This window comes from Dama dama, chromosome 15 (assembly GCF_033118175.1).
Source record: "Dama dama isolate Ldn47 chromosome 15, ASM3311817v1, whole genome shotgun sequence".
Lineage (NCBI taxonomy): Eukaryota > Metazoa > Chordata > Mammalia > Artiodactyla > Cervidae > Dama > Dama dama.
This window is the reverse complement of record NC_083695.1, coordinates 30,862,664-30,888,943: the sequence shown is the minus strand read 5'-3', so window position 1 is coordinate 30,888,943 and position 26,280 is coordinate 30,862,664. Positions and strand designations below refer to the sequence as shown.

Genomic DNA, 26,280 nt, shown 5'->3' with positions numbered 1-26,280 from the left:
TGCCCTTCCCAGGCTCACTTACCAGGTTCTATCAGTGGGAGTCGGTCAGTCAAAGGGTACGGAGACAGAGAAGGAGCCGGAAAGGTACCGGGAGGAGGAAGGAATCAGAGAGAACGTGGTGAGGTCCGAGATCAGAGTAAGGGAGAGGGGCTGAGATGGACCCCGGGGGCACACCTGCTCCAGAGGAAAGGCCCCCTCTGCAAGTGATGGGCCACGGCCTCTGGGGGTGCCAAGGAGGGGTGGGTGTGTGGGGGGTGTGCACCCAGGTGCTGGGGTGTGGGAAGGTCAGTGCAGCCCCACACCCGGGGAGGGGGGACACAGGGGAAGATGGCACAAAGTTGGGAGGGGGCTGGGCTACTGTCTCCCTGAGCTGCCTCCCTCCTCACTGAGAGGGAGGTGGGAGAGTCATCCCCAGAGACGACCACACCCCAATCTTTAGTATCTTTCCCCAGGAAATCCACGAGCATATAAGCACTGTGATCTCTGGCTTGCCTCTTCCACACACACAGTGGCGTGCTTCCACTTAAACCCATGTTCTGAAGCTTGATCCACAAGTGTACAAAGAGCTGACAATACCAACAACCACCACACAGCACATGTTCACTGGACACCAGTGACCTCTCTGCCAGAATGACCAAGGAACTACCCTCTGTAGTCGTGGCGGGACGTGGGAGCCCGAGGCGCAGCCCAGCCCTGGGGCAGTGCAAAGCCACGTCAGAGCAGGCGCACTGCACCGTAGGTGCTCAGGCGCCGGGGGCTTCAGCAGCTTTTCCTCACCCGTTACTCTGTGCGAGCTTCTTCCCGTGGGCCACATGATGGACATGAAGGAACACTGGAGCTTGGGAACGCCTCCAGAAGAAATGGAACTCACAGAAGTAGGCAAGCAGCAGAGTGAGGATAAGAAGAGCCCGGCGCCCAGGCCGGGGTGCCTTCCAGACCAAGGGAAGAAGAGTTGGGGCCTGACGTGGGCGTCCCCCAAATGCAGCTCCTGGGTGTAGAGGGGCACGTTCTGGAATTTCAGCCAGCAGTATGAGTGGACTGAGCAAACCGAGATGGCATTGCTGAGCACTCCAGGGCCGAATCTAAGAGAATGCCAGCGGAAGTGGCTGCCCTGAGAGGGGTTGTCTTAGGAATGAAGGGAAAATGGATTCCAGGTGGAGAAAGTGGCTTTAAACACGAAGTTCTTGGGCCTCAGTGTGTATTAGAATCACCTGGAGGCTTGGTAAAGTACAGATTGCTGTCCTCCCTCCTCCAGGAATATCTGATTCAGTAGGTCTGGGGCGGGGGTGGCCATGGGGTGGGGATAGGGGGAGGGTCGTGAATTTGCATTTCTTACAAGTTCCAGGTGATGCTCATGCCTCTGCTGCTGGTCTGAGCCCAGCATTTGAGAACGACTGGTCTAAACAAAGGCATGGAGAGGGGAATGAATACTTAATAATGAGGCAGACAAGCGAGCTGACTGCAAAGGGTTTAGGTACAGAAACTGGGGAGCCTGTTGGGGTATCAGGGGGTTGTGTCTCTCCTGGAGGCCCACCACAGGGACCATCTGGAGGGCTCTGGCCTTATGTCCATGCACAGTGGGGACACCAGGGTTAAAAAAGGAAGATGAACTTGGCGGCCATGTGCAAATCACACCCGCGCAGCCGTCCTTACCTGGCTGCACATCAGAACTGCCAGTGGAGCTAGAGAAGAAACACAGACGCCCAGGGCCACTGAGTCACACTCTCTCAGGGGTGGGGCCCAGGAAGCTGCATTTTTCAATGGTCTTTAGGGAACCAGGCTGCACAGTCAGGGAAGACCTCAGGCATGACAGGGAGGGTGGCCTGGAGCACCCGCAGGGATCCAGAAGGGCGAGCAGGGCAGCGTGGAGTGGTAGTTGCCTACCAGCCACACATCAAAACCGCTGGGGGAGATTTAAAGTACCCCCACGGCTAGGCTGCACTCCAGACCAAGGAAATCAGACTTGGGCTGAAGGAGAGGAGACATCAGGATCTTGTCCTGCACTCAGGTTACTCACTCCAACGTGCACCCAAGGAGGAAAACTACTCAGAGCAGCGGTTCTCCAGGTGCGCTGCGGGAACCAGTGGCATCACCTAGAAACTTGTCAGAAACGCACAATCTGGGGTCACGCTCAGAAGCTCTGGGGGTGGGGCCTAGCACTATTTTAGCAGGCTCTCCAGGGGTTCTGATACACACTAATGTTTGAGAATCAGCTGAACAGAGCAAGGCTGGTGGCGGGGTGCAGAGCAAGTCAGAACAGTGAGAAGACTGACCAGCGAGATGTGGTGGATGAGAGGCTGGAGAGAGGACGGAGTGGGGCTGAGACCATGGCGCACAGACAGAGGGGCCGAGGGCACACCTGGGAGGGTGGTGCTGAGCGCAGTGCAGATTCAGAGCCAGCACCTGGCTGGGTTTCCTGCCCACATCCCCCAGGGCTTCCTGGCCCCTTCAGGTGAGATCTTTGGGTCTCAAGGAATGAGATCTCGCCCCTTGCCTCGATCTGCCACTAGGGGCTGGAAGTGCACTAGGTTTGATCCTGCAGCTGTCAGGACCGCTCATATGTCTGTCCTGAGACCCCAGGACCCCTCTGCCTAAATTCTCTCAAATGCTTAGCCTGCCCCTTCCAGAATCTGCCAAGAAGGACTTGGCTTGTGACTCTCAGCCCCTTGGGATGTGTATATGGGATTCTTACCTGGTTCGCTAAGTGGGTGCAAAGTGGGTGCAAACCCCGTATGAATTGCAGCCCTTGGCCCAGAGCCTTCAAGAACAGCCACTTCCATACACCAAGCCCCAACCACGTGCTTCCCATACCTTAACCAGAATCTTCACAATATCTCACTGACATCAGCATCGGTCCACCCCTTTTAACAGAGAGGGAAACTGAAACCAGAGAGGGTAGCTTGTTCAAGATGCACAGCTTGGGTCAGTACTGACTCATAGAGTCTAAGCCCCTCCCCACCTTGCTCTCCTGGTCTCTTGCATATCACTCCCTCTCCAGAACACTCTCCTCATGGGTGCAAAGAACTGGCATCAGATGGCACTGGAGAACCCTTTCTGTATTCACTAAATGCCAGGAGTGAGGCCCAAGGGGCAAAGCACACCTCTCCCAAGGTGAGGGAGAAGGTGGAGGGGAGGGAAGTCAGATGGCAGAGGGTACGCCCGCTCCTCCCAGTCCTGGCTGGGTCTCCTCCACGCCCTTGCTCCTTGCTTGCTGCCAGGCTACTTGATGAGGCAGGGAAGGAGGGAGGTGGGGAGAGGCAAGAGGCCCTCTTGGAGCTGTTGAGGGGCAATTTTGTTGGGAGGGAAGATAAAGAGAAACATCAAAAGGAGTCCCAGTGTGTGTGGAGAGGAGCCCGGTGGATTAAATTCTTTTCCAGCTGGGAGAGGCGATGAGAAGGCTGATAGCCGGCAGCCGCGGGTCCCAGAGCCGAGCTGCAGCGCCTGCCCTCCCCGCACCAGGCTGGGGAGCCGCCTGGCTGCCCGTGGGGCTGCGACAGTTTGGCTTTATTTATTTATTGGAGGGAGAAGGACGCATGAAATCACTCCTCACTTTCCCAACCCCGTGCAGCAAGCTATGATTTGCTTTGCTCCTGGTGACTGAAGTCTTGCCACCCCCCGTGGAGGGCAGCACGCCAGCCCCTGGTCCAAGTTATCAGCTGCTGCCAGAAGGGGCTGCCTCCCTCTGCCTAACCACCCCGACCTTCCCCGTGCCTCCTGGAAGTGGAGGGCTGGCCTTGAGAGCGGTCAGGGCAGACACTGCCCGGCAAGGACGCTCTCGACTCACCTCTTTGCAGCTACCACAGCGAACATTAGCTCCATGATGGACCCAACGTTGTTTTCAACTATGTATTGAGAGTTTATTGCAACTATTAGCTCACTGAGTGTTCACAACAACCCTGGCAGAGGCTGGGGTGGGATTCACACTGGCTGACAGCTGCCATATGCAGGGCCCTTCCCTCCCCCTGGGGAGCAGATTCTGCCCTGTCAGGCCACTATGCCTGCTTGGGGCTGTCCTGTGTGCTCTCGGAACCTGCACCTGACTTCTCTCTGGATGTGGCTTCCCGCAGTCATCCCCTGGTACTTCCCTCGACAGGTGACCCTGTGCCCCAAAGGAGGAAGGCCTGACCTAGCCCCCAGGCTCCTTCATCCCTCCGACTCTTGCTGGGTTCTCCCCATCCTGAGGCACTTCCCTGCTGATGGCGGCACCAGTTTGCCCCTTGGACATGCTCATCTCCCTCTGCTGTTGGTCAGAGTTGTAGCCAGGATGGTGATCCAGTGGTGTAATGTAGTGGGGAGAAGGGTTCAGAGTTGGGAAAACAGGCTCTGTTGCTTCCTAGCTATGTGACCTTCTACTACTGGACCCTCAGCTTCTTCATCTGTGAAGTGGGAAGAATAAAGCATATCCCGTAAGATTAAGCAGCAGTGTTGTCTCTCTGCCTCACCAGGTTTTGGTGGGTGACTTTGGATTATGTTTTCTTGCCTAAGAAAGGAGTCTCCCTAATGGCAGGAGCCTTGTGTGTATTTTTCCTTTGTACCCAAATGCTAGGGGGCCCTCATCCATCCTATGAGCCACAAGGTGTCCTGGAGGGGACCTTAGTTCCTTCCAGAAGAAGGGGAAGGACTAGGGTCACATGCCTGCAGGGGGGACTAGTGACTTCGAAATGTTGTGAGTCACAGTGAAGAAGGGCCAGTGACCACTCCAAAGGCACAGAGAGAGCTCTGTGAGCTGAGGTGGGCATGGGGCTGGAGATCTGGAGTGTGGAGATGGGCCCATGGAGTCAGTGCCACCCTCACAGAAGCCCTGTTCAAAACTTGGGCCAGCCAGAGAAGAGCCCTCTGACCAGTGATTCTAGGGTGTGAGGCCCTAAACTTCAATGGTGGCTTTGGAGTTAGACCTGAGTCCAGATACAGGTAATACCCTTTCCAGCTGTGTGATTTTTTTTTTTTTGCACAGTTTCACCTCCTTGAGCCTCAACTTTCTCATATGCAAAGTGGGAAGAATAAAACCTACCTGATAGGGCTATTACGGGTGAGCTGCAAAATCTTAGTAAAGTGCTTGGGATGGAGTAAATGCTCAACAAAGGAGAGTGGTTATTATTGTTCTAGAAGGGAAGGGGGGTACTCCTGGGGTGGGGCTGATTTCTAGACCTTGGTTTGGCCAGGAATGAAGGTAGCAGGCAGAGAAGGACAAAGGCTTGGATGTAAGCAAGGGGCCCTAGGCCTCCCTCCCTCCTCTACTGTGCCCTGTTGTCTAATCCAAGCTATTGAGCGACAGAAAATCAAAGTCCACAGAAGATGTATTCTTTATCACTGCTTTGTCCATCCTTTCACTTAATTAACTCCAGTCAGACATGCCAGAGTAAACTTGGCAGGGGGCTGGCCTCTCCTCACCCCTTCACCTCAAAATTTGCTGCTTCTCCCTCTAGTCCCCACATTTAAGGGGGACACCAAGTTGCTCTGGCCCCACCTGCCCAATGGGGGCAGCTATCCCAGGCCCACTGCACAGGCAACCCGCTGTGAAGTCAGAGTCCCGGGGATGATGGGGAGAAGCCCTGTGCTGTCACTGCCTCTACCCCCTAACTCTGCCTCAATCCCCAGGGACCGTCCAAGTTTCAGAGTCTAGGAGAACTGATGCTGGCACCTCCACAGTAATTTCTGGATAAACAGCCACCTTCCGTTTCCTTGTGTCCCTCCCACTCAGGGGCCCAGCAAAGCCCACACCCGTCACATGGTGGGAACTCAGCTCTCCTGTGTTTTTCTCTTCTGCATTCCAGGCTTGCCTGGCTCAGAATCTCAGCTTTTCTTCCCTGGGAGTGGGCCACCACTTAGGCCTGAATCAGAGATGCTGAGTACTGTCCCTAGTTGACCAGTTGTCCCAGTTGGCCTTGGCCTGAGAGAGTTCCCAGGATGCAGCAGAGTGAAGGACAGACCTCGTTTTAGGCTCTCAGACCACCTATACCCCTTTCTCAAATTTCTGTGTGGTTTGGACCCTTGAGCATCGTGAGCCTGAGGTCAGGAAAACCAGGGATCTGAGGTTTTCTCTGGATCTGCTGTTCCTCTCTGGGCAGGTCCTTTTGTCTCTCTGGGCCTAAGTTTTCTGATCTGCAAAATGGGAAGCATGGACCGGGTAATTTTCCAAGGTACTGTTATGATAATTCACCTTCTGTGCTCTTTCAAATTGCTTTTCGCTCTTCTCCCGCTCACTCTGTCCACTCCTTCTTTCTCTCCCCTTCCCTCCCTCTCCACTGTTTCTCTCTTCTTTTTCTATCCCTCTTCTTCCTGCTTTCCTCCCCTCCCCTCTCACCTTCTCCTTTTCATTTTCTCCCTCTCTGCTTTACCTTCTACCTCCAGCTCTTCTTCCTTCCCTCCTCCTCCTCCTCCTCCTCGGTTCCTCTCTCCAGCAGATCCCACCCTCTTCTCCCCAGGTTATCTGTTGAATTCCACACATGCCTGCACAGACGGGATCAATCCGAGGCTGCCTTGCCTTCAGCTTATCTCTGCTCCAAATGATTGATTTTCCCTCTTTAAGAGTAATTTGCTGGTGAATTCCATGTATTGCAAAAACCCCTGTGAAATCTAATTCAATCTGATTGGCAGCTGGCACTTTGGAGAAAGAATACTAGAGAGCTCTCAGTTCCATTGCTAGCAGATGTGTGTATTATTCATCTACAGAAGAGGGCGCGAGGTGGGCAGGTGCTCCTCACCTGCACATACACACCTCTCTCTCTCTCTCTAGAGGGATCTGTCTGTCAGTCCTACAGCCAGTCCCAGCACTTCTGGGAGATGAATTATACACAGTGTGTACTGGGTCCTTGCATTAAAGTAAATGAGGGACAGACACTTTCAAGTTCTGTTTTCCTAATTTGCAGCCCATTACCCTAATGCACTATGGGGATCTCACACTTCCGAAGCCCAGCTACACCTGATGGCCTCTTTCCTTGCCCCTGTCCCCACCCCTCCTGTCCCTGGGCACTGAGTCCCAACTCCAGTGACCTAGCAAAGCCCATGTCACAGAGTGGGAGCTCAGCTCTGCTGTTTCTTTCTCTCCTGTGTTCCAGGCTTGTCTGGTTCAGAGCCTTGGGGTGGGTCCCCTCTCAAGCCTGTATCAGAGATGATGGGCACTGCCCCTCGTTGACCAGCTGTCCCAGTCTGTCTGGGACTAAGAGTGTTCTCAGGATGCTGGTTTAAGGTGCTATAACCTTGGCAATCTCAGAAAAATGAGGTCAATAGGTTCCCCACTCTATGAGGAGAGTCTGAGAGCCCAGCAGGGGCAGCTGGCACCACTGCTCAGGTGCGGCATCCACTGGGTGTGGAAAACAAGGCGTCTAAGCCTCTAGTTCTAGCCACACCGGCCCTTGAGTCCCACAGGTGCTCCACAAAGTCTGGGCTCACTTTAGAGGCTCAAGCCCCCAAGCAGCTCACACCAGGAGCTGGTCCTTGCCAGTGAGGGTGGGTGCACTGCTGACTGGCAGCCCTTGCTCAGCCCTGGTGTCTGTGGATCCCAGGTGCCACTGGTGTCCACTGGATGCAGCAAAGCTAACTGTACCAGCCCCAGAGACGGAACCTGCCACTCTGACCTCTATGTCCCAGGCAAATGGTCATTTCTGCTGGGATCCAAATCTTTATTTAGGCTGCCCTGGACCTCTAGGGGCCTGAGCAATCAGCCCAGTGGGCACTTACTGAAACAAACTGGCTTCAGGGGGTATTGGTCGGGATGACTAGGCTCCCCTTAACAGTGCCTGTGGGTGTGGCCGAACAGCAAGCTTTACGTGGAAGGGACCTTTCCAGGCCCACACATGCAGGGGACTGCTGTCCAGGCCGGAGGTACTGGATTGGTGCCTTGAATGTAAAGGGGAGAAGGACCAAGTGAGATTCTTGACACCTGAGCTCTTAATTCCAGAACAATATGCTCCACCCGACAAGATCCCAAGGAATCCAGGCCATGCCCACGCCCCCCATCCTTTCCTCACTCCCTCCCTCCTGCACGGGACCCTGTTTGAAAGCACCCGCCCTCAGTGGAAAGCTTGAAGAGTCCATGTGGCCCGGCCTGCCAGCATGGCAGCCACTTTTCTAACAAAAAGGTATGCTGTCCTGATCAGAATCTGACAACTTGGACCTCACTCGCATACCTGGCTTTAATTCCCTTTCCACTCTACCAGCGAACTCTGCACCAGAGTTTTGGCTGGGGTTGGGGCAGTGGGCTAAAGGGTAAGTGTACTCAGAGGTGCAGGGAGAACAGGGTGCAGGATAAAAGGGTGTGCATCCCAGTCTGCCCCAAGGCCAGAATCGCCCTGCCCCACCTTGGGGCACCTTCCACAGAAGGTCATGTGGCCTCCTGGGCAGGGCGGCAGCAGGAGGAGGATGAGCCTCGCTGGAGCTGGCAGAGAGGGGCTGTCCTCAGCTTCAGAGCAGGGAGGGGCAGGGTGTAGAGCTGGCAGTGGGCCTTGCACTGAGCAGCTGCCTGGCTCTGTCGATTTACCATGCTAAAACTATTTCCCTGTTCCCACAGAGAGAGAAATGTGGCAAGGCAAAGAAATCTAAACGCCTTATGGAAATCAGGAGGGGGACTCTGCCTGCTGCTAATCACACCACTTTATATTCCTCTGCTTCTCCAATAGTCAGCCCACCTTCAGCATGCCTCTGGGTGGCAGGGAGGGGGGTTGAGAGGGATCCCATTGCCTCAAGAGGCTTGGGGTGGGGTGCGGTGGGTAGAACTCAAGACTGTTTAGAGGCCATGACCCTGGGTGTCTTGGGAGCTGGAAGGGAGTGGGTGAATTCATCTTCCTGCTCCGAGCCCTCTGCCCAGGTGGACTGCCCAGCCTTGGGGCCCCTTCCCTCAGAACACAGGCATCATAAGTGCCCTATGGGAAGGGTCTTGGGCTGGAACAGGACACTGGGCTCTAGGCAGATGGGTGACCATGCCTGATAACAGTGTTACTCAACTTCCCCGGCGCATCCTGAAGTTAAACCCAGGCACAGCTCAGGTTTGCAAAGAACACTATCTCTATGACCCATGCCATGCCTTTCCAGGCACACAGGTATTGGACACATAGTAATTGTGGTTAAACAGACAAAGCAATATAGGCATGAGTGAATGAGCTGCATGGTATATCTGTGAATACACGGTGTGAGGAAAAAAATCTGAAAATTGAGTCTCTAACACAGAGACTCAGAGAGAGAGCAGGTGAGGGTGATGGAGGGACTTCAGATAAAGAACTAAGTTCAGGGAAAGATGAAACCAGGAGTCTGGCCATGCCCAGTGGAGTGGTGGCAGATGGTGGCAGCTGCCATCTTTTCTTCCATCTAGCCTCTGCCCTGGCCTGCCCTCTGAGATTCTGCCACTTCCATCCCTGGGATTCTAAACCCGAGCCTCACTCCAGCCCTCACCTTTTGCACAGATCCCACATCCAGCCCTCATCCATTAGTGCTATCTGCCATCACCCTTGGTCTCTAACCTCTTTCTCCTTCTGTCCAGATTAACCAACCTAAAGATGAATCAGCTCTGAGGGTATCACTTGCACTCAAGAACCGTCGATGGCTCCCACCTGCCTACTGAATCAGGTTCAGACTCACTGTGGCACTCATGGCCCTCCAGCCTACCTTTCTCGCTTTAGGAAGGTGGTATTGCATATGTGTTGAATTAAATGACAGTGGTGGGAAGGACGGTGCTGAGTGTAAAAGTCCACCAGTAGTGTTATTTACGTTGGTGCTTTTCACATCATCTTTCTTGGGAGGATGAAGGTGGAAAAGTCTTCAATGATATAAATTTTTATAAATTGTATAATGAACATGCAGTGGCATTGGCATTTGGGGGCACAGAGTTCTATAAACTTTTGAATGTATAGCTTGGCCTTCCCCCATCACAGCCAGGCCAGGGACGCCCGCCCTGCCCCAGACCCCCCTGTGCTCCTTCTGTCCAGTCACCCTCTCCTACCCCAAACCCCTGGGAATCAGTGATGGGGTCTCTGCCACTAGAGTTTTGCCTTGTGAGAATGTCATAGAATCATTTGGAAGCAGCCTTTGAGGCTGGCTGCTTTTGCTCAGCAGAATGCCTTGGGAAATCCATCCGACTTTCACTTCACCTCAGTAGCCTGTGTATTTAAGCACACTCCCGTTGTTAGCATATCTGCCCGGACTGCGGAGCTAGGGGAGGAAGCCCTGCATCCCTCTAAGAGGCGGGCCATCCCGGTGTACTGGGGAGAGCTTTGAAGGTGGATTCGAAGGTGGACTGGAGAAGATGGTTAAGCGGATTAAAAAGAAAAAAACAAAGCCTGGTGGGCTTGCTCAGTAAATGTTAGTGGATCTGGGCATTCCCTAATGAGGGTAATTAAGAGTCCTTATGCTGAAAACAGAAAAGTAAACACAGATACACATGCTAATTGGGGACTACTAGTAGATGCTCAGGCAGCCGCCTCCTCCCTCTCCACTCCACTGCCTCAATCGTTCTCCCATCCTTCAGTGCTCCCTCTTGGTCCTCCTCCTCCCTCAGGGCAGTTCCTTCTCAGTGTCTCTGCCAGTTCATCCTCATCTCCCTTAACTCTGAGGTGCCCTCCGGCTGCTTGGCCCCCAACCCTGCTCTCTAGTCTATCTGTACCCCTTTCCTAGGTAGACCCGTGACTTTAACTATGATTCAGACTCTGGCAATGCTCCTGTTTCCTACTTGGCTTCCTGGCACTTCTATTTGAATGTCTAACAAGCAGGTCAAACCTAATGTGTTGAAGGTTAACCTACAGCTTCTGCCTTCTCCTTACCAAAGCTACTGCTTTGCCATCTCAGGAAGTAAGACTCCAGGTTCCTAACTGCTCAAAGAGATCCTGCAGTCATTCTCAGTTCAGTTCAGTGGCTCAGTCGTGTCCACTCTTTACGACCCCATGGACTGCAGCACACCAGGCCTCCCTGTCCATCACCAACTCCTGGAGCTTATTCAAACTCATGTCCATTGAGTCGGTGATGCCATCCAACCATCTCATCCTTTGTCGCCCCTTTCTCCTCCCACCTTCAATCTTTCCCAGCAACAGGATCTTTTCAAATGAGTCAAGTTCTTTGCATCAGGTGGCCAAAGTATTGGAGTTTCAGCTTCAACATCAGTCCTTCCAATGAATATTCAGGATTGATTTCCTTTAGGATGGACTGGTTGGATCTCCTTGCAGTCCAAGAGAGTCTCAAGAGTCTTCTCCAACACCACTGTTTAAAAGCATCAATTCTTCAGCGCTCAGCTTTATTTATAGTCCAGTGACCCTCACCCCCCCCTCCACCCCAGCAAATCCTCTCCCTTCAAATCAGGCCCTGGAGCTGAACACTCCCCACCCCTGCACACATCTTACTGCCCTTCCCTCCTAGGAATAGCCCTGCTCTGCTTTGTCTATGAACCCAGGCAGCCAGTACATTCTTACAGTTTTTGAATTGAGATACAGTTCATCACTTTAGTCATTTTAATGTGTGCAGTTCAGCAGTTTTGAGTATAATTCGTGATACTGTAAAACTACCACCTATAGTTCTGAAATATTTTCATCACCCCGAAAGGAAATCCTGTATAAGCAATCCCTCTTCATTTCCTTGCCCACAGCCCCTGCGACCACTAGTGTGCCTTTTGTCCCTACGGACTTGCCTATTCTAGACACTTCATGGAAATGGAATCACCCACAAGGTGACTTTTTGCGTCTGGCTTCTTCCACCTAGCATCCTGTTTTCTAGGTTCTGTGTTACATCGTGGATGTAACATTACTATAACAGCTCTACAATATCTCACTGTATACCACATTTGTTTGCCTACTCCTCAGGTGCTGGGCATTTGGGTTGTTTTCAGAGTCTGTCCTCTTGAAAAACTTTAGTCCGATCAAGTCTCTCATTCACTGCTCACTGCCTTCCTGCTGAGCCCTGACAAGAGCCAGGCCTGTCCACCGCCTCCCCTACCCACGGGCCTCCTCAACCTGCAGCCACACTCCTGCTCCCGCAGCCCAGCGCCAGCTGCTCCCTCTGCTGGGAATGCTCTTCCTCCAAACATCCACAAAGCTCGCCCCCACTTCACTGAGGCCTCTCCACAAACATCGTCCTATTGGAGAGACTTCCTCTGACCCCGTCTCCTCCCCGGCACTCCCTCAGGCCCCTCACTCTGCTGTCTTTTTCTCCATGGCTCCTGTCACCACTTGACATATAATAATATGGATCGATTTGTTTCTTTAGTCTTCTACAGCCCGAGGCCTGGACTTGGGCTGTGTGCTCACTTATGAACAGGGCCTGGAGAAGCACGTGGGACGCAGTAGGTGTTCAACAAATACTTGCTGAGTAAATGAACAAATGACCAATTCCTGCCTTCCACTCAATGCGGGAGCTGCTCTAGGGCATCCCTCTCCTGCCCTGGGCCTGGGTGCCCACTGCACAGCAAGCTTCACTAGCCGTGTGTGTGTTGGCCCTGCTCTGTGACCCCATGTGGAAGGTTCCTCTCTGAGCCCGTTGAGCTCATGTAAGAAGAGCAGGGGAACATCTGCCTGCTGACCCCAGGCTCTGGGCCCTCATCAGGACAGAAGAGAGGAAACATGCTCTGCTCTGTGCCAGAACATCTTTCCAACCTGGGACATGTGCATTTGGCAACACTCATCTCAAAAACTTCTCTCACTTCCAATTCCTTTTTCAAATCCACTGGGGACACTAAGGCCTAGAGAGGAAGGAGGAAATGTCCCCCCCAGGCCTTCATGGACAGTGACGATACAGCCACAAAGCCCTGCCTGGCATTGAAGGCCTCCTACCCTCTCCCACCCCGCTCCGGCACCATTCTCCCCTCTCAGGGGACAGAGGAGAGCAGGGGAGGAGGCTCCCGGCCTCACCGCAGCTGCCCTCTGGGGCCTTGCACTCCCTGTGCCTGCTGACAAGGACGTTTCCCAGCCCATGATCACGGTGATGGGGAGGGACACCAGCCATCGCGCCCAGCCACACTGTGCTCACCCCTACCCTTCAAGTCGGGGATGAACAAGACAACCACCAATTGCTATTGCGGCCGTGATGGGGGCTGGCGAATGAGGCAGGCGGGGGAGGGTGGGAGTTAGAAACCACAATTTGGAATGAGGCTGGGCTCACCAGGGCCCATGGTGAAGGGGCACCAGAGTGGGCATGATCCAGCCAAGGAGTGATGGAGACAGGATGAAGGTTGTTAGTTCTGCTTCTGATCTGGGTCGGGGTCTTCAGGGAGGCCAGCTGCTGCTTTTAGGGAGCATGACTTTGAGGATAAAATGATACTTTCCAAGGGGAGATGTGGGTGTGGGGAAGGAAGCTGAGTAAGAGGGGGGCAGTCCCCCAGATCCAACACGGATGATGACCTCCAGCGGCTGGCGGGGACTTCAGAGCTACAGGTACTGAGGTGGGGAGGAGTGAGTAATGGGTGCTGGCACTGCTTCACACCACCCGCCAAGGCTAAGGGGCCTGGTGTAAATAGCATGCTAATTAGATTTACGGTGAGACTAAATTAGGAGGTGTCTGAATCATGCTGAGGACACCCTCTGGTCCCGGGAGAGGCTAGAGCCGCTTGCTGGAAGGAATCACACCACAGGATGCAGCCACGCACAGAAAAATCCTAATAATCATCGTCATCACAATAAGAACCTCAGCCAAGGCAACTGGGGAGAAATTAATGGGAAAAAGCACTAATGGGGCCGCCCTACTCCCCCTGGCTTCCCTTTCAGAGTGGCTTTGCTTTGAAGTCAACAGATGTTTTCCTGGAGAGCCTAAATCTTGAGAGAGGAACCCGAGGAATGTGCACTGAAGCTATGACATGGCGGAGGTCGTGCAGACTGACCCCTGCCCACAGCCAGGGCAGAGGCGGCGTTCACCCAGGTCCCAGCCGTGCTGACTGTGCTTTGTGGGGATGCTTAACCCCTGCTTTGCAACAGAACCTGCAGAAAACCTTTCAGGAAGAGGAGCAGCTGGGATGGCCGGGATGGCCAGGGGCAGAGGGGATAGGCTGACCTCCTCTTCTCTGCGTGCCTTGTCTGGGTCGTCCCCTGGGCCAGATCACCCAACCCCTCCCTCCTCTCTGCTTTACTTCAGGGATGAAGTCACGAGCTGGGTGAGGCATCCAGAATGCTGGAGGCACTCCATCTACTGCCTTTATATCCCCTGGGGGATTCAGTGGGAGGTGGGTGATTTCCCAGATCCCAGTTATCTCCCTAATGGAGGGGAAAGAAGGGCCTGGATGACTGGATAACCACACATCCACAGGGAGCAAAAACCAACATCTGCCTCCATGGATGCTGGCAGTCGGCCCCTCCCTTCCCTGCAACCCCCACCCCCCTGCCCCCTGCCCCCATCTCTCTTTAGGGCTTCTAGAGTTTGGTTTCGAGCTCAAATGGCTTTGGAAAATAGGGAAGCAGAGGTCTGTGCCTTGGGTCATACTGGCAGGTAAGGAGAGCTCAGGACAGCGGGGATCACTCCCTGGAGTGCCAGGGATGTATATTTGCTGTGCCTCTACTGCAAAGTAGATGCTGGTGGGTGGATTTATGGGGCCTGGGTGAACAGTGGCCTGGAAGCTCCACAGCCGGAAAATGGACCCTCAGCTGAATGTGTGACATGGAGAAAATGGCCTCCCTGTTCTCACCCACCTCACCCTAAGTGGATATTCAGTTCAGGATGGCAACTCTGAGAACCAGTGGGAGGCTGGCCTTACAGCCAATGCCTGAGGAGGAAGCTGGGCTGAAGGGCGGCAGTTACTGAGGACAGGAATTAAGGAGGGGTCTTCCATCTTTTTTGTGCCATGGACCCTCTGACAGTCTGGTAAAGCCCACGGACCCCCTTCAAGAGAATAACATTTTAGTTGCATAAAATAAAATACAAAGAACCACAATGTCGATTAATTATCTTGAAACACAGTTATCAAAGTACTTGAAAAGGGTATTACAGTACAGTGACGTGCTTCTTAATGCATGAAACAATAAGATTTGGCAGCGGGTCTAATATATGCTGTAATTTCAAAGTGGTGATGAGTGTAAATGATATTTTGAGATCCCTGTGACACCTGTAATGTGATATGAAAATATCTGAGATTTCTCTTGGGCTCAGAGTCACAGGTACTCCTAAGGCTGCTGTGATTTGTTTCTATTTCATAATCAAAGAGATCTCAGAAGTTCAGGTAGAGGTGAGCAAAAATAAAGATGCAGACTTTTCTCCATCCAGGGTCAAGGATGCCTTGGAGAGCCAGTGGGCTCCCACTCCTGGATTAAGAACCCCTGGACTGAAAGGAAGTCTGGGAGGGGCTTGAGGGGCCAGCACTGCAACCCTGCAGGGCTGCGTGGGGAGAAGGGCCAGAGGAATCTCAGGCCAGACAGGCAAACTAACAGGAGTGAATGAGAAAATGAATTTAAATAAATACAAGGTTATGGACTGGGCTCCCTGACAGGCCTGGAACACATGTGGAATAGAAAATGAGGGTGATAGATAAAAATAAAGTCAAGATGGACAGGAGAACGAGAGCAATCTCTCTTTCTCACTGCCCACCTCATCCCTACAAATAAACCCCGTATTCTGGAATATGTTTTTTTTCTCCTCATCAGTTGCTTTCTTTTACTTGTTTGTTTGGTGATGTTTTCTCCTTGGGGAGGTGGGCAATGCTGGTTTTTTCCTCCTGTGCCCCTCAAACAAATGAACTGTGTCATTTCCTGCCTGAAACAGGCATCCTGCCAGATGTGTCCCTGTTCACCTCTGCAGTGCAGCCACCCCCACTGTCCCACCTCCCCCTCACCTTCCTACCAGCCAGGTTGGAGGTGGGGGACCCACCTGCTCTGGTGGGGCCAGATCTCTGAGAATGGGGATCCCTGGCTGTAAACGGGGAGCCCTGCAGCCCAACCAAGAAGCACAGGGATGTTTAAGGCCAAGCTCTGAGACGCATTGGCTGTGCCACCTTAGGGAAGCCTCTTAACTTCTCTGAACCTCAACTTCCTTTTTCCTATAAATGACACAATAATACACATATCTTCCAGGGTTGGAAGTAAGAATTTTTAGGATTTTAAGAGTGTTTTTTTTATGGGCCAGGCACTTCTAAATTCACACATAGGCCCATTTAATCCTCACAATGGTTCTATGAGGTAGGTATTATTACCGCCTCCATTTTTTTTTTTTTCAACAGTTTCAATTTTTATAGATTATTTGACTTGATTTCAATATACAGTCATTAAGAGAAAAGAAGTAAAAATAATAGGGAGATGTAAAAGCGTATATATCACCATATTGGGGTGACAACTATATCTAGACTAGAACAGTGCTGGGAAGTCTCACATTAACAGCAATCTGGAGTCCCAATTGGGAAAGGGTCCTGGGCAGTGCGTCTACCCCCCTGATGAGACTTCAAATTGTACTGCCTCCATTTTGCAGATGATAAAACTGAATCCATGAGGATAAACAAGTCTCCTAAGGTTACACAGAACAAAAGCGGCAGCGTCAGGATTTGAGCCCAGGTAGTCTGGCTTCAAAGCCCTTATTTTTAACCACTCTAATTGGCTCTTTCTTCCTAACCCGTAAAGGGATGCCCCAGATAGTAGCAAATAAAGAAGCATGTTGGTGGGAGGAAGAGGCTGGGGGCAGGGGGTGAGGCCCACAAAGGTACCAGGCTGTGCACTCAAAGTGGGGAACAGAGGCGACTGGGGCAAGAACAGGGGAGGGAGGACGGGCCAATGTTGGGAAGCGGTGCGGGGTGGTTAGGGAAGCTTCGGGAGGCACCCTCCCTCTTCCCACCCAGGTCCTCTTGGACAAAAGGAATGTTAGGGTTTACAGTCTTAAGGCTCACTGGTCCAACCCATGGTTTCCCAGAGGTGGTCACTGAGGCACAGAGAGGGGACAAGGCTTGCCTGGAATCCCTCTGTGAGGAGGCGTGGGACCTGGCTTCTCTGCTCTCTCTACCACCATCTTTCCTGGGCAGTCCAGACAGGTGTGGTAGCAGAGGGCTATGGCCAGAGTTCAAAACCCTGGGTCAGCTTGAACATGGGAGAGCCTCTGTTCACAAAGACTGAAGATGGCCACTCAGTGTCCTCCTGAGAAGTGTTCTGAAGGTATTTCTTCTAGATATTTTAGGTTTCATTATAAGGGGTCTGGGGTTCTCTGGCTTCTTGCAAACACTTAAGAGGAAACTGGCTAAAGGGCAGGAGAGCCTCAAGTCAGACACTAGGACGCACCTGCCAACGGGAACAGTGGTCAGTGGAGGTCGGGGTGTTTTCTCTGCAGTGTTTCTCTGCTTCCACCCGTGGCCCCTGTCAGCCCCCCATTTTCAACACAGCCATCGGGGAGCTCCTTGACAAAGACAACTCAGACCATGACAGCTGGTTCCCCTCCATGCTCACAGTCATGGAAGAACACCTTCCTACAGCTGGCAGGCCTGGCCTGGCCCCTGATGATGGCACCAGCCTCACCTCCTACTGCTCACTCAAGCTCCCTGGACCATCCCACCAGCTTCTCCTCTGCTCCTGGGAAATCCCTACAAGGTTGGATCCCTTGTAGGGAACCTCTGCCCTTGCAGGGGAGCACCCTCCGCAACTCCGTATGGCTGACCCCTCCACATCACTCAACTGCAGCCCCAAGGGCACCTTTTGGGAAAGCCTTCTAGGACTCCTGAATCGAAAGTAGTCGCTCTACCCACCACCCATCACTCAGCTTGTTTCCTGACTTCCTGACCCTCATTCCTGCCTGTAGTGATGTTGGCGCCTGCTCCTCTAGCTTCCCCACTGGAATGAAACAGAAGCTCTTGGAGGGCAGGGGCCACATCTTCAGCACTGTTTCCCCAGTGGTGAACACACAGTAGGTGTATAATTACGTTTGTTGACTGAATGAATGCATCATCCCCCACCAGTGTACATTTTAATATATTCCCTTAGAAATGCCAGGGGCAGAGGGTGGCCAACAAATTAATGAGGTCTGAAGGCCATTCTTTAATAACTGTAATTCCCAGAACTGGGCAGTAGAGACCACTCTGGGCAGGATATTGGCACCCCACCCTATACCCCAACCCCTCTCTACTGCAAACATATTCTTAAGCACAGTAGCAATTCTGTTCTAAGAAGCTGTGGGTCAGAAGTAAAGTGGATCAAATGCCCCCAACTCCTGAGAAGAAAGGCAGGCTGTAACACAGATGGTATTTCTACTGACGAGCATGCAAGAAGAATTTTCCATTTTTTAGCCCAGTCAACTTGGGTAGGGTCGTGCATAGTGCAGAAGCAATATTTTTTAAAGAACCCCTTTGCTGGAATTCGTAAAGCAGCCAGCTGCATGGATGGGCTTCCACACTCCCTGCCTTCAGCCCCCAACCCTTCAGGGTCAGAATGCAGATAGAAGAGTGGCTTTTTAGGACAAGTGAACAGAAACTTCCAACCCTCTCAATCAATGCAGATGGGAAAACACGACAGCCTGTGTCTAGCTTAGCTGTAGGCAGGACTTGGGGAGGGCTGCAGGCACGATAAGGAGAGGAAAAGTTGACTAAAGTGGAGAAACAGCAGAGATCACGTTGAGAGCAGGGGAGTGGGTAACAATGTGGTAGGAATCCAAGTAGGTAAGTGTGTAGTTATTTCCTGTGGCTTCCAGGAGAACAGCAAGGAGGAGACAAGAGAACGCCCAGCTGGCGGAATGAGGTTGCCACAGCCTTTAATTTGAAACTCAGAGATGAGCTCCTATACCAAGGCTGACTCCTGGGGCCTGTGCCTAGAGACTTTTTTGTGCGATTTGCATTACAACCATCTATTTGCATCTCAACTGTCACAAGGTGCAAATGGGTGGTTGTTGGTTTCAGCCCACCCATCCCTTTCTCCTCTGGCTTTTCTGTGTTTTCTATAGCTGGGCAAAGGGGAGGAAATTACTGAGTGAGACTTGACAATGGAGATGGAGTCCTTGGGACAGAGAAAGGGTCTCTTTCAAGCACCTTTAGGTGCATTTCAAGGGTCTGGCAGAGCCCGAGGTTCAGCAAGAGGCTGAGCAGAATCTGGAGGGGAGGGTAGGCATTATCTAGTCTTTGTGAATTAGGTCAGCATCCTCATTAGGAACAGCTGCCACAGAGGCCTGACTTAGAGGTTAACCTGCTTCCTCCTTCCCTTTTAGTCTTCCGCCAGCACCCTCTACTGCCCTATAGTGGACCTCGGAGGTCACCTTCCTACACAAACAGTCGAATTTGGGCTTCAGCATATGGGTACTGACTGATGATCCAGTTTGGATAAAGACCTGGGCAACTTCATTACTTCTTTTATCATTCAATCATGCTTTCAACTCAACCAAAATATATTTTTGCAGTGCCTCCCAAGTGCCAGGCAGAGTATGAGGCACTGGGTGGTTACACTGGTGAGCAAACAGACCTGCTCCTACCCATGGGTCATTCAGTCTAATGGGGAGAAGACACTCTTGGGATAACCACACCAGTAACTGCAAAATCAGAAGCATGGTGAATGCAAGGGAGAGTCATGTCCTGGAGAATCTATGACAAAGGGACGTGAGCTCTCTTCACGCTCCCTTTTCCAAGTCTGCTCGATAAACCTTCTCCTGCCATGCCGAGCAAATCCAGAGTCACTTTCAACCCAGACACAAATCCCAACAGGTGAGTCTCCCCTCAGAAAGAGAAGTCAGAGGAATGACAAATCTTTTACAACAGCTCTTGCTTCCTCTTTGAGGTTCTCTGAGTTTCTCCAGACTTGGGACACTTGGGCCCTGCTGGGCATGCCAGTGGCCTCTGTCTTGTGTTCCTGCTGGCCCTGTGGCTGAATACTCCACCCTGGGAACCTGAGGCCTGACCGTCAGCACCCAAGACCAGGCTTTGGGAGCATTCACCTGGGCAGATCTAACCCCCCCACCCCCCAGAGGTTTGGAGAGTGGAGAAGAAATGGGAGCTACAAAAGAGCAGGGCAACTGAGACAGCAATTTTTCTCTCCTTCTTATTTAGGAACCAGCCCAGGACCACATCTGGGGTGGTCTGGGTACAGCCCTACTGGGAAACTGGAGGAGGGCCCAGTTTCCTCCTCCACCTAAGGTCAACTGGAGGTGACCTTAGGGTGGGATGCTCTGGGCTGCCTCTCCTCCTCTCTCTCTGCACCTTGCTATACCCTGGAGAAGTGTGACCCTGTGAGAAGGAGGCCAGTCCTCTACTGTTAGAGACACTGGCCAAACCCCAATGGATCAGGGCCCCTGCCGTCAGCATTCCTGCAGGTGCTTTAGACAGGATTCCCAGGAAGGGAGCTGGAGGTAAAACCCAAGGGCACAGGATAACCTTGACATCCCACAACAAGTCAAGGTGAGCAGGCCCTGCCAGGGGTGGTGCCCCCTGCACCCATATGGTGAACTTCTGGGTGTGGCCGGCACATGCTAAGTCCTATACACTATCAGCTGATCTCCTCCTCTCCACACACCTTGTTGCTGTCCTTTGTGGCAGACACAAATATTTAGCTGCTTACCTACATCCCCCAGCCTTCAGGCAGTGAGGTGGGGGCATATATCTAGTGCTGGTTGATGGGCCTTGAGCAGAAGTCACACTTCTGAGATGAAGCAAAGAGCTGGGGCTTAACCCCGTGGCTGCCTCCTGCCACAACCACAATCCTGCAGAGTGTGCGCCTAAGTGACCACGCCGAGGGGCTCTCCCTGCCTCCCCTGGCTGGACAAGCAGTCCGAGGGTGAAATAAACTGCGCTTGCAGGGTTAATTTGTTCCTGTGATTAGAAATGGACTGATATATTGCCTATTTTTTATCACACAGATGAGCAAAGTGAGGCTTAGAAAGGGTCAATGAGTCATCCAAGGTCACGGAGCTAATAAATGGCAGGTTTGGCCCTGAACACAGGCCCTGGCTGATTCCTTGGCTTGGTACTCAAGGCTCCCCAAGGTATGTGTCCCAGCCCACCTTCCCAGCAGGCTACTCCACAACCCCTGATCAATTGCACAGGTTATTGCCTGTTCCCTTGATCTACGTACAGTTTTCTCCCTCCGGTCCTCTCTGGGGGCCACAGTCTGGCCCCCCAGCCCTCCTGAGCACTCTTCTACCACCTGATTTTTACCCCAAGGCTTAACCCTAGTCCCCCCCTTACCATAGAGTCTTTCCTGATGCTCCCAGTCCCTGCCTCCCTCTTCCTCAGATGAGCTCTGGAGCCTCACTGCCTACAGTCACTGGACTCTGGACCACACTATTTCCAGTGTCTCTCTTCCCTTGCGCATTATTATCAGCCTGAAACCAAAGATGGGACTTTCTCCTGAGGTTCTCATTCACACAGCAGTCTCTAAAGGGGGTCTGCTCTCCCGAGGAATACAAAGTGATCCATGGGGTGTGAGAACATGTGAGAACCTGTTTTTGTACCTGTTTATCTCCACCTTTTAAACTTTCTACATTACTGCATATGTTTTAGAATTACATATTATATTTGCATAAACACATTTGGCCCCATGGAGCAGGGACCAAAGATCCCACTTCCTGGATTTCCTTAAGTGATCAAATATAGCTCCTTGTAAACAATAGATGCTCAGTACATACTTCAATTATCTCAGAGAGGTAGGGTCCAAAAGACTCAGCAGGAGAAGAAGGCATATCATGTGTGTACACATGTACAGAAATGTGCCTGTGCATACACATGTACACACACACACACATAGAGGCACTGACTTGCCCTTGTGAACCTGAGTCCTTGGGGGGATTGGGTACAGTTGAGAGAAGCTGACAGGAGAGGGGCCCCAGGCCTGGAGTAAGGCCAGTGAGAGAGCCTCACGTGAGGAGTAATTGCAGAGAAGCACCTCTGGCGGGAAAACCTAATGGAATTCCTGAGCAGAGTGGGCCGGGAGAGCAGCGATAATAAATAGAAGTCCTATTAAGGTTGTGACTGCTGACGGGCAAGGGAGGTGGGGCAAGGGGAGACACTCAGGCCAGCAGAATGACATGGGGCGGAGCTGGAGCCCCCGCCTCCTGGAGCTCCTTCTGGAGCTGTCTCTCTCACTCAGAACCCACGCTCTTCCCTCCTGACACTGGCCTCAGCCTCCAGGCTTCTGGACAAGAGGGTGCAGGCATCCTTGTGGCCTGGGAGCCTCTGGGAGGCACTTGCACTACTTGCAAGGAAAAGGTGGGGTCATTATCACCCCAAAAGCAGGAATAAACTTTATTCCAAAGTCACCATTTATATAAGAGCCTCTCCCTTTTAAAATTTCTATTTTATGCATGTATGTTTCATAATACATAGACTAGGTTAGTACGATGATCACATATATAAATTCCTAAGATAGAACTATACATTGGAGGTGTGTGCTCAAACACTTTGTACAGGATTTTTGCAGCCTTATTTATCCTCAGCACGTAGCAGGGGAGGGTGAGGCAAAGTTTGTTTCTATTTTATAGATGGGGACCTGCAAGCCCAGAGATCCCTGGTGTCCCCCCCAGGGTTGTGCAGCCCAGGCTGGGAGCGGGACTAGACACCACATGTTAAGGGACTCACCTCGTCCTTGTCTACCACCTGGATGAAGAGGGGCAGAGCAAAGCCGACCTGTGCCAGCTCAGTGATGGCCACGCTGTACTCAGAGCTGTTGAACTCTGGGGCGTTGTCATTGATGTCAATCACCAGGATGTTGAAGGTTGTGGTCACTGTGGCGTCGGATGGGGTGCGGTCATCATTTAGCTCTGTGCCCTGCAGATAGAAGAATAAACACGCCAGGGATGAAGGTAGCCATGATCACAAGAAGAGATGTCATTCATTCGGGCTTTCTCAATGTTGGGCACTGCACTTTATGTGAATTATTCCATCTCATCCTCAGCATAACCCCAGGAAGAAGATTCTACCATTAGCATCTCCATTCTACTGATTCCCATTATTGATGGGGAAACTGAAACTCAGAGAGGTTAAGTGACTTATACAAGGACACACAGCCAGAGTAGGTGTCAAACTCAGGCAGTGGGATGAGGTGGGGTGCAGAGGACAAGACAGATTTCAGGGTTCATCTGGAGGCAAAGGATGAAAATGATGCCAAATTATTCATTTGGCAAATGATGAAACAGGCTGAGAACATTTGTGCTAGCAGATAATTAAGACTTAATTCAGCACCTGCTATAGACTGAACACTTGCAGGCACTGTGAGGGTCCTAGCTGGACTCAGGAATAGATGGACTCAGACACCTGGGCACCCAGTCTCTGGACAGAGTCCCTGGGCCACCAAGTAGCCCTTCCCAGCCCTTCTGAGCCAGAATCTCTGGGTGAGAAGCTCAGGACTAGGTGTCTTTTACTAGCTACCCGGAGGATTGGGATTCACAGCCAAGTGGGGAAACTCTACATTATATTTATAGAAAGATGGAAAAGCTGAGCTCGGGGACCCGTGCTGAGTTGGTGGTGTCGCTGGGACTGTGGAGCAGCTCTCTCACATTGGAGCTGCCTGCCTCCAGAGGAAGGGAACAGAGACAGGAGAGGAGGCTGAGAGCGGCCCTGGGGTTGGAATTGGACGGGAAGGCTGTGTTAGCTCCCCATCCCCTGCTGGTCCACATGTGGACACAGGGTAGATATGACAGAGCCAGTGGGAGAGTCGGAGCTAATCAATCCATCGCTGCCACAGGCCTTCTCAAAGTCAAGAGGAACAGTGAAAGACCAGGCTGGGGGCACTATCCTTCCCATGCCAGAGAAGGGCCTTCTTCCCAGAGCCCCTCTCCTCGGTCCTTGTATCACCCCCTCTCTAAATTGAAGTCTGGGGCTGGGGAGGATGCCTGTGGCCCAGGCAGCATCCGCACCCTAAATGGGTTTCCCAGGGAATGCCTCAGCAAGTCATTGATTTTAATTAAAACCGACCATGAGTAGCAGGGGGCTGCAGGAGGCGGGGGGCTGTGGCTCTGTCATACCTTCTGGGGTGGGGACCACCGCCGCTTTGGCTTCTCCCTTCTGCATTGCTCTTTCCTAACCAGCTAATAGCCCCCAGGGAAGCTATGAAAATTAGAAACAGGGGAAAACCCCAGAAATGGGGTAACTCTAAGAATCCAAGTTGGCTATAAAAGAACTTGAAATCACGGGGTAACAGAAAGGACAACAGGATGCGCACCCACTCCATGCCTCCTCATCCCCTGAAATGGGGATGAAAGTCACAATCCTCCGTGGTCATCGATAAGGGCTCTGAGATGACCAGCAGGGTCCCTGACAAGGCCCATGTGTGACAAGCACTGGTCATTCCTGACAGGGGCCCTGGGTGCAAGCCCCGGGCATCAGTGCAGCGTATGGGAACAGCAGTGATGTGCCTCCTGGAGCCTCCACCTTGGGTACCTCTGGAGGCTGGCACCAAGGCATGGGCATCCCCTCTGCCCAGGATGGAAGTGCCCGGCTCTCACCTTCACGGTCAGGATGAAGCCATGGCTATACAGGGGGTTCTCCCGGTCCAGCAGGCCATTCAAGGTCAGTGCCCCACTGATGTAGTCCAGGGCAAAGATGCTGTTGGTGTTCCCTGCGAGACAGAAGAATTCAGGGTGTGACTGGGGCCCAGGGCAGGAGGACAGGGGGCTGGTGCCAGGGTTCCTCTCTGGGCATTAAGGACTAATCAGTAACTTAAAATGGATGCGGGTTCCATAAGCAATGAAAAGAACCCTGGGGTCCAACAGGGCACACAGCCCAGGCAGCAGACGACACTGAATCACAAGAGGAGGACATTCTGCCCAGTCCGTCTTCCTCGAGGCTCTGACTGCGTCAAGGAGAAAGTCTTGACTTGGTGCTTGTATGTCTTTAATACCCTCTCTAACATTTGCGTCTTTTCCTCTTTAACAGAGTGAGAACAGGCTTCAGGATCTGTAATGAGTCATTACTGCTACGTCTAAATACTTGTGTACCCCAAGACTCTGTACGGTGAAATCCCAGTCTCCAAAGATGATGGTAGCAGCGGTGAGCAGGTGGGGCTTCTGGGCTTAGGTCACGACGGTGAAACCGTCCTGCACGGGATTCATGCTTTATAAAAGAGACCCTGGAGAGCTCCCCTGTCCCTTCCTGTGTGAGGATTTAGCAGAAAGGTGCCAGGTGAACCAGGAGGCGGGTGCTCACGCTGCTGTGCTGGCACCCTGATCTCAGATTTCTAGCCTCCAGAACGGTAAGAAATAAACTCCTACGGTTGATAAGCCACCCAGGCTCCGGCATTTGTTCCAGCAGCCCCTGTGAACTAAGGCAGCATCCTTGTTTTGTTTCCTTGTGCTCATTTTTATGGTCATTCCCTATTCTATTCTGTTCTTTCTAATCTATTTTATTTTACTCTAATTTTCTATAAGGCAGTGATATAAAGTTTCCTTTTATGATAAATATAAGTTAAAAACAAAATTCAATTTTAAGTATTTATTAAAATTTAAAATACACCTTTAAAGTACTGGCAAAAATCACACACAAATGGCACTGGCTCAAGTATACCTTTACTCTGCTCTTTCCCACCAACTTTCTTTTTTATGCTCCCTACAGGCACCCCAGCCCTCACAGTGGTTTCTGCAGAGTCCTCAAATCCAATCCTGCCTCTTGTCTTTCATTATCTGCCTTATCTCTCGGCCTTACCTCCTGTCCCCCCAGTGTCAGCCCCTCCTCCAGGAAGATGGGCCTACTCTCTCTCACTGATCCTCCAGCCCCACAGGCTGCAGCCGCTGCTCTGTTCCCCAGCTGCTTCCTGTAACTGGGCTCTTTCCACCAGCCCCCTGAAGGTGGGAGGTTTTCAAGACTGTTCTTCAAGGTACCTAGCCAGTGCTGGGTGCACAGATGTAAGCACGTTTCTGAAGGATGGCTGCCCCCAGCTCACCTGAACCCCCACCTGCCCTTGTGCCCTTCCCATCAGCCTGTGAATTCACTGGAAACTCCCAATTCCACTACTTTCTCTTCCTCATTAACCAGTGTGTTGGTTCATTCAAATACTCACTGCCATTCATTCACATTTTCAGCAGTCCCTTGGACAGGCCATCCCATGGCCAGGCCCGGTGCTTGGCACTGTGGGGGACACAGAGGTCACTCCGCCAGGAATTCTGATGCTGAAGCACTTATAGCTTCGTCAGAGAGCTTTGGCATCCACAAGGATCAGTATCTCCTTTCTATAAATCATGCACAAAGCAGTAGCCCCTTGTTGAATGATGTTCCTGCTGCAGGAAGAAGCTGTTCACACAGGGGAAGGCTTAAAGAAGGAAAGCTTCATGGAGGAGGTGACATTAATTCCCTACACCACACCATTGGCTAGCTGTGTGACCTTGGGCCAGTTATCTAACCACTCTGTATCTTGGTCTCATTTGTAAAATTAGGATAATAATGGATCTATCTCATAGGGTTGTGAGAACTAAATGAATGTGAAAAAAAAAAAAATACAAGTGTACAGA

At 52.1% G+C, this 26,280-nt stretch overlaps 1 protein-coding gene across 1 annotated transcript in view; it reads right to left on the bottom strand.

The window, feature by feature from the left end:
• LOC133070081 (cadherin-23-like) overlaps nucleotides 1–26,280 on the bottom strand; it is a 305,887-nt gene that overhangs the window by 100,012 nt on the left and 179,595 nt on the right. The window contains exons 9-11 of the mRNA XM_061161746.1: nucleotides 24,283–24,395; nucleotides 22,418–22,606; nucleotides 23–28 (exon numbers count right to left, since the gene is read on the bottom strand). Coding sequence (XP_061017729.1) covers nucleotides 23–28; nucleotides 22,418–22,606; nucleotides 24,283–24,395 — 308 coding nt within the window. The remainder of the gene's footprint in view (nucleotides 1–22; nucleotides 29–22,417; nucleotides 22,607–24,282; nucleotides 24,396–26,280) is intronic.